Raw genomic sequence first — 13410 nt, 5'->3', positions numbered from 1 at the left:
AGTTTTATACTCACCACCTGGAGCCTTCTATTCTCCCTTCTCGCTCTCCCACTGCTAGGTCGCTCTTATCGGAGTCTGGTGTTACCTGTCAGGGGTGATCAAATCCCTCCGTACCACCGCTTACACTATTAAGCTTACATTAAGCTTACTTCATTAAGCCGGCTTTTACTCCGATGGTCACTCAGACAGTTTCTTTCTCACTCACGGCCTGTAGGGAAGATGAAAACCATGGCGCTGGACGTGGCCGGACCTTTTTCATGCAGTGTGACTGTTGTCTATGCTTTAAACTGACAATATGTTTTTCTCTCCCCCTCCCAGGAGATGCTACATGAATGTTGTAAACCTACAGACGTAAGTGAAACCTTCTCCTCTTCCTCTTATTCACCTCACTTACAGAAACAGCAAGAGGGAGTGTGAGGGGTTTAGTATGTCTGGGGGTGGAGGTGGGGTGCACAGGGTTCCATGTGTCTAGGTGGGGGTTCAATGTTCCTTAGGGGAGTTCAGTCTGTCTTGGGGGGAGTTCAGTGTGTCTGGGGGTTTCAATGTATCTGTGGTGGGGTTCTGTGTGTCTGGGGCTTTTTAGTTTAGTTTATTTATTATTTACAGGTAGGCTCACATTAACACTGCAATGAAGTTACTGTGAAAATCCCCTAGTCGCCACACTCCGGCGCCTGTTCGGGTACACTGAGGGAGAATTTAGCATGGCCAATACACCTAACCTGCTCGTCTTTTAGACTGTGGGAGGAAACCGGAGCACTCGGATGAAACCCACGCAGATATGGGGAGAACATGCAGACTCCACACAGACAGTGACCCGAGGCCAGGAAATGAACCCGGGTCCCTGGTGCTGTGAGGCAGCAGTGTTAACCACTGTGCCACCTTGCCTGGTAGCGTAGATGTGTCCACTGTCTAAACCTGGCGGCAAGGGGGGGGGGGGGGGGGGGGGGCGTGGGGGCGGGGGGGGGGGGGGGGGGGTGCGCGCAGGTGGGTGCGGGGGGATGCCTCAGATAGTTAATTAAAAAATCCAAAAGGCAATCAGGAGAAATTTATTTCCTCAGAGTGGATAGAATGTCGAACTGACTCCCCCATGGATTGGACAAGGCTAATTGCGCAGATGTATTTAAGGGGGAGTTCATTAAACACAGGGAGGGAAGAATTAGGAGATTATGCTGATGTGACGTAAGGTGGGAGGTGAGTTGTATTGAATCGAATGGCCTGGTTCTGTACTGTAGATGCTTTGTACAAAAGCAATGGCAATATTTTTAGCTGCAGCGCATGTGTGAAGCTAAAATGGTGCGAGGTTGCCCCCTTGCTGTCACTTGTTGAAATGCAAAGCATCATCAGCCCAGGAAACTTCAGTACCTGTCTCTGCATCAACGGAGGGCAGCTTGTTGCTGAAATGTAGAAAGGTTACCAAGACCAAAGAATACCCATGCACTGAAATAAAGGCAAAATACTGTGGATTCTGAATATCTGGAATAAAAACAGGAAGTGCTGGGAAAACTCAGCAAGTCTGGCAACATCTGTTGCTAACATTAACAGAGCTAACATTCCGAGTCGGATATTCTCCGGGGTCACGCTGGACCGGAAATGTTGGGCGTGATCTTACCATCTCAACTCACCGGAGAGAGCGGCTCAGCGCCCAGAGAGGGAGCAGGGTCTGTTAACAGAGATTTGACTGCATTGACATAGAATCGTAGAATCTACAGTGCAGAAGGAGGCCATTCGGCCCATTGAGTCTGCAATCCCATCCAGGCCCCATCCCCATAACCTCACATATTTACCCTGCTAACCCCCCTGACACTAAGGGGCAATTTATCAGTGCTAACCACTGTGCCGCCGTGCCGCCTCGATGTAATCATCGAGTCCAGCTTGGTTGCTTCCCACTCCTCAATGGCATGACGGGGGGGGCTCTGCAAGGGGGTGGGCCACTGAGGGGGTCCTGACAGGGGGGGGGGGGGGGGGGGGGAGGCATGTCAGGGATCTGACAGGGGACTCAGCCAAAGGGTCCTCATGCCCCAGTGCTGGCGACCTGTGTTGGTGTGTGGGGGGCAGGGAGGGGGAGCAAAGTAGCAAAGCCGCTGATGGTGGAGGGGGAGAGAGGGGGGGGGGAGTTTGATGTCCGTGGAGGTTGGGAGGAGGTCTCCCAGTTCACTGTCAGATCAGGGCACCTGCGCAATGGCGTTCCGCAGCCGGCTTCCCCGGTGCACTTTGACTCTGCCTAAGTCAAAAAAATCGACAGAGTCAAAAGAGCAGCCGGAGGACTCCCGTTTTCACGCTGCAATGATACTTAGAAACTTTTTGAACAAATTCCGCTGTTGTCTCTGTTTCTCTTGCCAGCACTTTCTGTTTTTACCATCAGTGCACAATCCTGAGATCAGTATGAGGCCAAAACATGTGACGTAACATCAATATAACATTTTAACATAATGTAATACAAAAAAATATAATAATAATACTTGCTGGCCAAATCTCCTGGCCCTTCCCGCTGGCAGAATCTTCCAATCCCTCCAATGGTGAGTCCCTGGCAGTGAAAGGTGCGGAGCACATGAAACCCCCTCGACATCAGCAGAATGGAAGGTTCCGGCACGGGCCAATGGTAGGCTGCCTCCATTGCCGGAAATTATGAGCTGGATTCTCCAACCTCGCCCAGAGCTGGGGTTCTCCAGTCTCGCTGCACTGCATGAAGTTCTGGCTGAGCACCAAATTCCTGCTGGCAGCAGTGGCGGAGGCGGGAACGGCTGGAGCGTTCCGACTTACGTTGCGGAGATCCAGAAATTCCCGGCTGCTCTATCTTTCAAGTCTTGGTGCCTTTCTCTCCCCAGTATCAAATTAAATCTGAAAACACAATCCCCACCCACATTCCTGGACTCTGGAGATTGCGTGCAATCCCCGGAGTCCAGGAATAAAGTATGTTTTGGTGGTCTCAGGGCAAGGGCGGTGGGGGAGGCCTGGAGTTCCCACCTACCCCGACCTCTCAGCAATTTAACACTGGGGCAGACGCAGCCTCAGATGGGCTGCCTGCCCTTAGCCCAATTCATGCCCTTAAGTAGCCACTTATTATCACAGAATCCCGACAGTGCAGAGGGAGGCCATTCGGCCCATCGAGTCGGCATTCACTCTTTGACACAGCATCTTACCCAGGCCCAGGTCCAGCCCCACGCATTTACTCTGCTAATCCCCCTAATCTACACATCATGATACACGAAGGGGCAATTTAGCATGACCAATCCACCTAACAGCTCGTCTTTGGAGTGTGGGAGGAAACCGGAGCACCCGGAGGAAACCCACGCAGACATGGGGAGAACATGCAGACTCCGCGCAGTCACCCGAGGCCAGAATTGAACCCGGGTCCCTGGTGCTGTGAGGCAGCAGTGCTAACCACTGTGCCACCATGCCACTCACCAGCAAGCCCCTTTTTAACTCTGGGTAGCCCCCTCTCCTTCTTAAAGTCTAGTAACTGCAGGACCTCCTCCCATCCCATGACCACAACACATTCCCACCCCATTCGAGACTCTCTGCCAATACACCAATGCCTCTCTGCCCACCTCCAGGCCTCCCCCGCCATTCTTGTCCTGAGACCACCAGAGCATACTTTAGTCCTGGACTCTGGGGGATTACACGCAGTCCCCGTCCTGTCCACTGCAGCTTCTGGCGCTGTTGAGACCGCAGCACTAAGGTGGGACTTCCATTAAGCGAGGGGCAGACTTCCCACCTCCAGCCAAGTAACACCTATTTGAGTGTGAAATGGATGCGGAGTAGATGGACCCCTCATGCTTCGGGAAGGGAAACCCCACCACCTGAAAAGTCCTGGCCCATCAGACAAAGAACAAAGAAAATTACAAAATTACGCTTTGACAAAGGGTGATCTGGACTCGAAACATCAGCTCTTTTCTCTCCTTACAGAGGCTGCCAGACCTGCTGAGATTTTCCAGCATTTTCTCTTTTGGTTTTATTAAGAAAATTACAGCACAGGAACAGGCCCTCCTGCCCTCCAAGCCTGCATCGATCATACTGCCCGCCTGTACTAAAACCCCCTACCCTTCAGGGGACCATATCTCTCTATTCCCATCCCATTCATTAATTTGTTCAGATGCCCCTTAAAAGTCACAAAATTAAACATTGGATCAATCTTGATAGAATCGCTACAGTGCGGAAGGAGGCCATTCAGCCCATCTAAAAAATCCCAGTCTGTACCAACCACAATCCCACCAAGTGTTTTGGGATATCCTGAGGACACCAGAATATTCCTGTAACTCCACATATTTACCCTACTAATCCCCCTGACACAATTTGGCATGGCCAATCAACCTAACCCACACATCTTTCAGACTGTGGGAGGAAACCGGAGCACCTGGAGGAAACCCACGCAGACACGGGGAGAACGTGCAAACTCTACACAGACAGTGACCCGAGGCCGGAATTGAACCCCGGTCCTTGGCGCTGTGAGGCAGCAGGGCTAACCACTGTACCACCGTGATAAAGGTTGAGACCGTGCCAAAGAAACGGGATACTAGGGCTAAAAGCTTGGTCAATAAGATGGGCTTTAAAGAAGGGCTTAAAGGAGGAAGCAGAGGCAGAGAGGTTTAGGAAGGGAATTCCGGAGCTCAGGACCGAGGCAGCCGAAGGCACGATGGCCAACGGAGGAGGGGAGGGATGGTCAAGAGGCTAGGATGGCAGGAATGCAGACAGTGCAATAATTTGTGAGGAGAATGGGTGGGGCACAGGAAGGATAGGGAAACAAGGGTGAGAATTTTACAATTGAGGGGTTGCTTGTGGGAATCAATGTAGGGTCAGCGAGCGCAGGGGTGATGGATAAACAGGACATGGGGTGAGATTTTCCAGGCACGCTCACCTCAAGGCCGGAAAATCCCACCTGAGGTCAACAGACCTTTACATGATCCCTGTCATAGAAATAGAAACCATAGAAACCCTACAGAAGGAGGCCATTCAGCCCATCGAGTCTGCACCAACAACTCTCCCACCCAGGCCCTATCCCCGTAACCCCACACATTTACTGCACTAATCCCTCTAACCTACACATCTCGGGACATTAACAGGCAATTTAGCATGGCCAATCAACCTAACCTGCACATCTTTGGACTGTGGGAGGAAACCGGAGCACCCGGAGGAAACCCACGCAGACACAGGGAGAATGTGCAAACTCCACACAGACAGTGACCCAAGCCGGGAATCGAACCCGGGTCCTTGGCGCTGTGAGGCAGCAGTGCTAACCACTGTGCCAACGTGCCACCGCACAATTCCCGTGGTGGGCGGGATGGGAATATTCCTTCCATGGTGGGGTCCAGAGGGGCTCAAATTTACAGAGGGCAGTGAATTAAAATCAATTTATTCATATCTATCACCTCAAACGCTTAGCACAGTGGTTAGCACTGTTGCCTCACATCAACATTCCCCATTGAGAAGGGAAAACTCTGAGAGTAACAACGTCTTTTCTTTTTCCACCCGCCCCGGTCCAGGATTTTATTAACGAGCTGCTGATTCGAATAAAGGGCCTTCGGAAAATGACGGTCTCTCAGAAGAAGTGACACAGAGTGCCACCATCAACGGAGCGGAGTTGCAGCGGCGGAACGGAGCATGTGATCAGACTTGCCCTCCCCATGTTTTGGTCAACAAAAGGGACCAATCACGGGACTGAACTAACTGTCAGGCTGTGGGGTCAAATTCGCGGGTTTTTAAAATGAAAACAGACACCGAGCGGGATACGTCTGTGGCTATTTATGGATTTTTTTTTGTTAAAATGTTAATAAAATATGACGTGTAAGTGTAATTTCTGCTCCGCTGTCGCTCAAGCCAAATAGGCCTAGGCCTCGGGCCTTGCTAAATGCCAGCCTCTTATTTGGGGTTGAAAGGTCACAGATTCGAGTCCCACGCCAGGGAGTTCAGCACACAATCCAGGCCGTCAATCCCAGTGCAGCATTGAGGGAGTGCTGCACTGTCAGAGGTGCCATGTTTTGTGTGGGACATTAAAGAGAGGCCCGCTCAAGTAGATGTTAAAAGATCCCATGGCACTATTCCTCTAATCTCCAGGAACCAACTCACCTCAGACACAGGGGTGGTGTCAGAGGGCTGGAGAATTGCAGATGTTACTTGCTTGTTACTCCCGGTGTCCTGGCCAAAATTTATCTCCCAATCAAACAACCAAAAAAACTTGGTCATGATCAGAGTGGTGGTGGGTGCCTCCTGTGTAAATTGGCCACTATGTTCCTCACCCCCCTCCCTCCACCCCCCCCACCACCATTATAAGAGTGACTACACTTCAAAAATGATTCATTGGCTGTCAAGTGTTTTGGGATATCCTGAGGACAAGACAGAAATACAAGATAGTTCATTACTTAAACATAAGAAGTCTCACAACACCAGGTTAAAGTCCAACAGGAATCACGAGCTTTCGGAGCGCTGCCCCTTCAGCAGGTGAGTGGAGCTCACTGTAGCTACCCCAATCCACAGCAGGCATCTCCACATCATTATTTAAATGATGAATCATCGAATCTCTACAATGCAGAAGAGGGCATTCAGCCCATCGAGTCTGCACCGACTCTGACAGAGTAACTTACCAGGGGTCCTCTCCCCTGCCCTATCCCAATAGCCCCACACATTTACCATGGCTAATCCCCCTAACCTACACATCTTTGGACTGTGGGAGGAAACCCACACAGACACGGGGAGAACGTGAAACTAAACACAGTCACCCGAGGCTGGAATTGAACCCAGGTTCCTGGCGCTGCGAGGCAACAGTGCTAATCATTGTGCCACCGTGCCGCCCATGAGCGAAACCCAAAGCTACATGAGGGGTAAATATGGAAAATTCTAGAAGGGGCAGATTTGAGAGGCTCACATCAGAGGGCAGCCAACAGGTGTTGGCCGGAGAGAATTGCCACAGGGTTGTTCCCCCTGCCTCCTCCCAGTGGGTGCCGGCAGTCAATAAATCGAGTATCCCACTGGATATAGGACTGAATTGGGAATTCCTACCCTGTACCTGTGGGAGCGGATTGGATCTGAGATGGACAGTCAGCCCCACGGCGATGCGTATCTCAGCATCCCGTCAGGAGAGGTGGGTACATAAAAAAATATAGTCAGCCAAGATGGCCCCTCCTGATCGGTGAAGCAGCCACTGTAGTCCCCACCCACCCCACCCCACCTAATTCCTGACTCAGCTGAATGCCCCGCTCCCGTCCCCACATCCCGCATGCCCGCAGTGGATGACCTGGATGGAGGTCAAGCACTGGAGCCTTCCAAACACTCTGCAGTGAGGTAAGGTCACACGCCAGTAACAGTCAACGCTGAGGTCAGGGACAGACCCCTGGGATCCTCCTGCTCTTGTGTGTTGGACTCAATGCCACGAGGGGAGGGAACAGCTCACCTCTGCACATTTTTCTTTGAGTGGCAGACAAACATGTCATGAGCTGGATAAGCTCAAGTTATAGGTTTCAGAGTTTGCCATCACTGCGGTGAATCTGCCAGCTGAAAGTGCGGCACGGTGCACAGGCAGGGGGAGAATGGGTGACCTGCCAGGCAGTCAAAGAGGACCAGCAGGTGGCACAGGAACCTCTCCCTCTCCCCCCCCAGAGCGCACCATACTCCCCTGTGGTGAATACTGTTGACATTGGTGGCTCTTCTGGGGTGTAATGCCGTTGCCAAGTTCTTAGCACTCGGTTTGGCTCAGCTATACAGGGGGCAGACTGGGAACAATAGTGATAGGAGAGCTGGTCGTCAAGGGATGAGACGGGCATTTCTGTAGGTGGCCACTGACATGAATCTTGGATGGTATGTTGCCAGCCTGGTGCCAGGGTCAAGGAGGTCATTGAAATTCTGCAGAGCATTCTGAGGGGTAAGGATGGACATCCAGTGGCCACGGGTTCATACTGGCACCAGCAGCAAACGTAGAAAGAGAGATTTAGAGGGGTTTATGAAAGCGGGACAGAGCAAAAGAAAGTGCTGGAAAATCTCAGCAGGTCTGGCAGCATCTGCGGAGAGAGAAACAGAGTTAACGTTTCGCGTCCATGTGACTTCTTTGGAGCTGAAGAGAGGTAGGAATGTGATGAATTATATAGTTGGGAGTGGAGGCAAGAGGGGTGTTGGAGCAGGTGGAGCAGAATAGAAGGTCAGGGATAGGTCAGAGCTAAAGATGTCATGGACACAAGACATAGACATGTTGGCATTAAGGATGAAAGAAGGTGCTAATAGCAGCATAAAGGTAAGATAGCAGAATGTGTTAATAGCGGGAACAAAGGCCAGTGTTCAGTGAAAGCAAAGCTGAGGAATAAGTATTTTACTTTTATCTAAGAGCTAACAGAGGCTTAGAATAGAGAGATGGTGCGGGAGGGAGGGCTTTAGATTCCTGGGACACTGGGACTGGCTCTGACAGAAGCTGTACCTGTACAGACTGGACAGGTCGCACCTCAACAGGGCCGAAGCAAATGATCTCATGAGGTGGTTAGCTAGTGGCACAGGGAAAGGTTTAAATAACCCCGTAGGACGGGAATGAGAATGTCGTATTAGAATTGTTGACGGGCATTTCATCTCGAGGCTATTTATTTGCTCAGACTTGAGCTAAATACAAAGACTCAAAATGCAGTGTATTGATGAAGACGACGTGACTTTATTTAACCAAACAATCAAAAGGGAGAATGATATGAGGAAGCCGCGCACTCAAGGTATAGAATGCGGGCAGCCGGATATCAGTCTGAAGAACAATGCCCCAGTGAGGGCAATTGTAGATTCCTCAAAATCATATTGCCCACCTTTCCGGTGAACATGAACACAAATCAGTCAATAATCATCCTGTCATTAACTCCAGCCAATAACAATACACATCATGACCTAATGGGGTTTCATTTGTTATTAAATTACGGACGTTACCTCCCTTCTGTTGCCCAGCAATATGGGACACTGGACAGTGAAATGATTCCCACCGAATTGAGCACATGTGATTTTCATCCGACCCTGAGAAATTCTTCATGTCTGTTCGCCACCTGCGTTATCTCTCGGAGTTGTATAACTGTATTCATAAGGCTAGCATTGGGAGCCATCTTGTTCCTGACCACTGCTGATAGCTTTACTGCTTTCAGTGGATCTATTGTTCCTTTCCTCTCCTACCAGGGCCTGCTGTATTTTATCACTGACTGAAGTTTCACAAAATGTAACACATCCATCTTGTAAATTCAAAAAACATGTTTTAAATGTGAAATATTTGTTAATCCTACAGAGCTGTCTTCTATGGCAACAGCCCTTGGCTGGCTTATGTTCCCATAGTCCAAGATCATTCATTCTAAAATTAGCATCATGTTAGTGTTCCTAAATCTATGGTTATGTGTTCATTAGCCTAATTAACCTCCCTACATCAGTCCCCCCTTTTGGCCATTGGCCAACGACCAACTAAGGCCACTAAATTGATGTATGTAAGTAACTGATCTTAGTCTTTACAAAGTATTTCAACTTTTGATGTTCCTCTTGTGGACTTAGAAAGTTGTGCACTTCCATATTTGATCAGGTATACAATAACTACTAGGATCACAATGAAAATAATATAATCCCTTCCAGGGTCGATGTTCCCAGAGAGCCTATCCAGCTTGACAGCCAACCATGCAAGGTAAATGGTTCAAGGTCTTTGAGTTTCCCCACCTCCTTCTTGATGTGTACAACCAGATTAGTTATGTTTGTCGAACTGTCTGGTATGTAAGTGCAACACACTGATCCAATTACTGCACATGTCCCTCCCCTTGCTGCCAAGACACTATCCAATGCTATTATAATCCCTCTGTATGCATGGCAACTATCTCACCATTGATCATCGCGAGAGCAGCTTCTGTATTGGCAACTTGTTCCCACTGGAGCGCACAATTATCTCTCATTGTTCTAACCACTCCATATTATGCTGGGTAAATATTATGCCGAAAACATTCTCATTCTGTCATAGCTCGCCGCGACTTGGCAGACGAGGGAATTTATATATGTGTGGAAATTTCTTTAGGGTAACAAGATCCCTTCCATCCAACAGGGAGCCAAGTGTACGTATCTCCACGAGTCCAATGTACCATTTTTAAGTTGGATATTATGGTTCACTGAAGTACTACGATGACTGGTCGTTACTGGGTGGGTTCAGGCAGAGCACACTGCTTGGGCTTACTGTATAATCACTTTCGCTTACCCCAAGTTTTTCCCAGAACTTCCCAACTTCTCTGTGCAATAGATTTCTCTCGGTGTAGATGCTGCTTTAAATCCAGACTAGGAACTGATCCTATTATAAACAAGTGTGTACCTCTACGTACAGTTAACCTTCCTGCACAGGCCTCACTGTTGTAAAACTACTCCCTTACCTCCTAACTTAAGAATTCTAATATGAAATATCCTCGTGTGTGTGTCAAATATAAGTATTAATCTGTGTTTCCTGATGAAGATGCTGAATGATCTTAGATGCTGGTCCCGTTTGAGCCAATATCTGCATATTCAATGCTAGAAAAAAAATGGAAACACATACATTCGTTATAAAAATTACCATAATTCTCCCTTTATACAAGTTTCGACTGTTAGTCAATTTTAAACCAGCAAAATTCAATTATATCTCGCATTACATCACGGTATACTTGGTGTGGTCTCCTTGTCATCAATGTTGGGTGCAGTCCCGTTGTCTTGCCGCTGGGATGTGACTTGGGCTTGGTTGTCTTCTTTTTTCAAGAGCTCTCACAACTTTATAAAACATAAGTCTGATGCTTCGCAGCATTAAGTTAGTTCCTTATTAATTCAATCATTCCTATCTCTTCCCCTCTAATGCTACCCTGATTATTTTGCGCTATTATCCGGCTTAATCTAATTGCTAATCTACAAATTCAAATTACCCCAGCAAAGTTCTCAAGCTACTACAAGAGCCATTATTACCCCGTGTTCAGTAGGATTATAAATCCACTGGGGTGATCTACTGATACTTACCCCTTCAGGATTACTTATTGAGACATCAAACCTTATTGAGATAAGGTTTTAAGTGAGTCCAGTGTCACCACCGCGGCCTGGGGTTCTCATCAATGAGGGCACATGTTTGTCCTGCGATGATAACGTTGAGGACCTCCCCACTTGACCCCAGCCCTTTTCTGTCTGTCATACGTTTCACCATTACCTTATCCCCTGGTGTAAGTAACTTATGCGTGTTCTCTTCTGCTAGTTTCGTCCAGTCTCTGTGCTGCTGTAGGATAACCACCTGTCCTTTAAGAGAATGTAACCGATTAATTAAATATCTCGTGCACTGAAACACTGCGCTGATAAGTTCACCCCCACCTGATGTCGCATCCTCTGGGAGGCGCATTGCTCTTCCCACCATCAGTTCAAAAGGGGTGAACCCTGTTCCTCGAGAAGGAGTAGCTCTTTGTCATAACAATATTGCAGGAAAAGTTTGCACCCAGTTGTTTCCTTCCTGCAAAATAGCCTTGGCGAGACTGCTCTTTCACATCCTGTTCAGCCGTTCTACCATTCCTGAACTCTGGGGGTGGTGTGGTATGTGAAATATTTGCTTTATTCCCAATATTTTACAGGCTTCTCTTAAAGCTTTCCCTGTGAAGTGGGTTTTCTGGTCTGAATCTAACTGAAGAGGCGTACCCCACCTGGGTATTACCTCATTTACTAATATCAAAGCCACTGTTTTGACTGTAACATCTCTGCATGGGAATTCCTCTACCCACCGAGTAAACTGATCAATAATTACCAGGTAACAGGTCTTTCCTTGTACTCTGGGCAAGGGCCCTGTAAAATCCATCTGTAACTTTTCCCATGGTTCTTTAGGCCGTAGTTGATTTTCCATCTTGGCCTTGCAGGGACAACCTGGTTCCACTAGAGTGCACTGCAAGCACCTTTGACAAGATTGTACATGCGGTCCCTGCCCATGAGTGCTAATCCACGATATGCCTCCATATCTGTTGTATTACTTCTGGGGCTATTCTGTCTTCCCTTCTCCATACGCTGTCTTGACCTCTCTGTCCTCCATGTTATTCCCATTCCAGTTTCTCTTCCTCTGACGCCTGTTCCTGAATCTGTTTCACATCAATATCTGTGATTCCCTGGCTTGTGCTGCTGTTGGGATTCTTGCTGTTTGGATTCCTTCCAAATTCGGTTCCAATAGGTTTTTAGCTGCCTCATCTGCTCTGCTATTTTCTTCTTGGGCCTGGGTGGAAATCCTCCAATGGGCCTGTACATTTATTACTGCAGCTTCTAAGGGACTGTGAGCTGCCTGAAATAAATTCCTGATTAGATGTTCATGCTGGGTATGTCCCCCGCTAGATGTTACAAATCCCCTTCTTTCCCAAGCTGTCATGTAGTCATGGACTACGCCGAAGGCTTATCGGCTGTCTGTGAACTGTCTGTGTTTTCCTTTATCCCATTCTAAAGCATTGGTCAAAGCTAACAATTCTGCTACTTGTCCTGAGTTGCTCCCTGGGATTTGTTCCCCTGCAATCACTGTTCCTTCATCATTCATCACCGCCCATGCCGTGTGGGGTTGGCCATTGACATACTGCCTGGCTCCATCTCCATACAGATTAATCACTCCCTCCCTAGTGAGAGGTTCCTTTGCTAACTCTTTGCTCGCTCCTTCTGTCACTTCCACTATATATTCATGCTCTATTCCTTGCACTGTTAACCCTCCTGCTGGATTTCCTCTTAGATCTCTGCTGATCTCTCTCTACATGTTTGTCTCCTGCCAAAAGATTTGCCTCCCACTTTGAACATCTTCCATCAGAAACTCTTTTTAATTTCCCCGCTTCTAAAAGCTGAACGATTGTGTGTGGGCTGTAGAGGATTATTTTTCCCATCAAGGTAAGTGGTTTGGACACTTTCACAGCACAAGTAGCAGGAGACACGTGCTAAAGCCCTCTAATTGATGCATTCCCCGGTTACTGAATCTATCTATCCCCATGCCCTGGGTTACTACTGCAGCTTACACTCGTCACTCTCCTGACAAAAAAATGTGAAATGGCTTGGTAAGATCCGGTAGACCCAGGGCTGGGGCTCGTTTTGGCTTGTTTTAAATCTGAAAAGCCTTGTGCTTCCATGTCACCCCATACTACTTCCTCACTACTAGCTTTTACTCCCTTAATCTGGTTCTGTAAAGGTCTGTAAAGGTTTGGCAAGTACAGCATAATCCTCCACAAAATTCCTGCAATAGTTAAAAGGCTCCAATATTTGTCTTACCCCTTCCTGATGAGAAGTCTTTGCACATAAAATATAACTTTCTTGCGGTCCTCTGGAATTTCTCTTTTCCTTACCGACTTCTACAACATAATAACATCTTTGAAACAGAAATCAAACCTTCCAATTCAATTCCGGGCAGTAACTTATTTTGGTTGCTCATTCACCTTCTTAAATAGCACCATCATTTGTGAAGAATTATCCCAAGCTCAGAAA

At 48.2% G+C, this 13410-nt stretch overlaps 1 protein-coding gene across 1 annotated transcript in view; it reads left to right on the top strand.

Annotated features, from left to right (window-relative positions):
* The window catches only part of ppp1r14d (protein phosphatase 1 regulatory inhibitor subunit 14D), a 47585-nt gene extending 41776 nt beyond the window's left edge, over positions 1 to 5809 (top strand). The window contains exons 3-4 of the mRNA XM_078233162.1: positions 319 to 351; positions 5481 to 5809. Coding sequence (XP_078089288.1) covers positions 319 to 351; positions 5481 to 5549 — 102 coding nt within the window. The 3' untranslated portion in view covers positions 5550 to 5809. The remainder of the gene's footprint in view (positions 1 to 318; positions 352 to 5480) is intronic.
* Positions 5810 to 13410: the final 7601 nt, after the last annotated feature.

The sequence above is a fragment of the Mustelus asterias genome, chromosome 18 (assembly GCF_964213995.1).
Source record: "Mustelus asterias chromosome 18, sMusAst1.hap1.1, whole genome shotgun sequence".
Classification (NCBI taxonomy): Eukaryota; Metazoa; Chordata; class Chondrichthyes; order Carcharhiniformes; family Triakidae; genus Mustelus; species Mustelus asterias.
The sequence above is the reverse complement of the archived record's forward strand: the minus strand, read 5'-3'. Positions and strand labels throughout refer to the sequence as shown.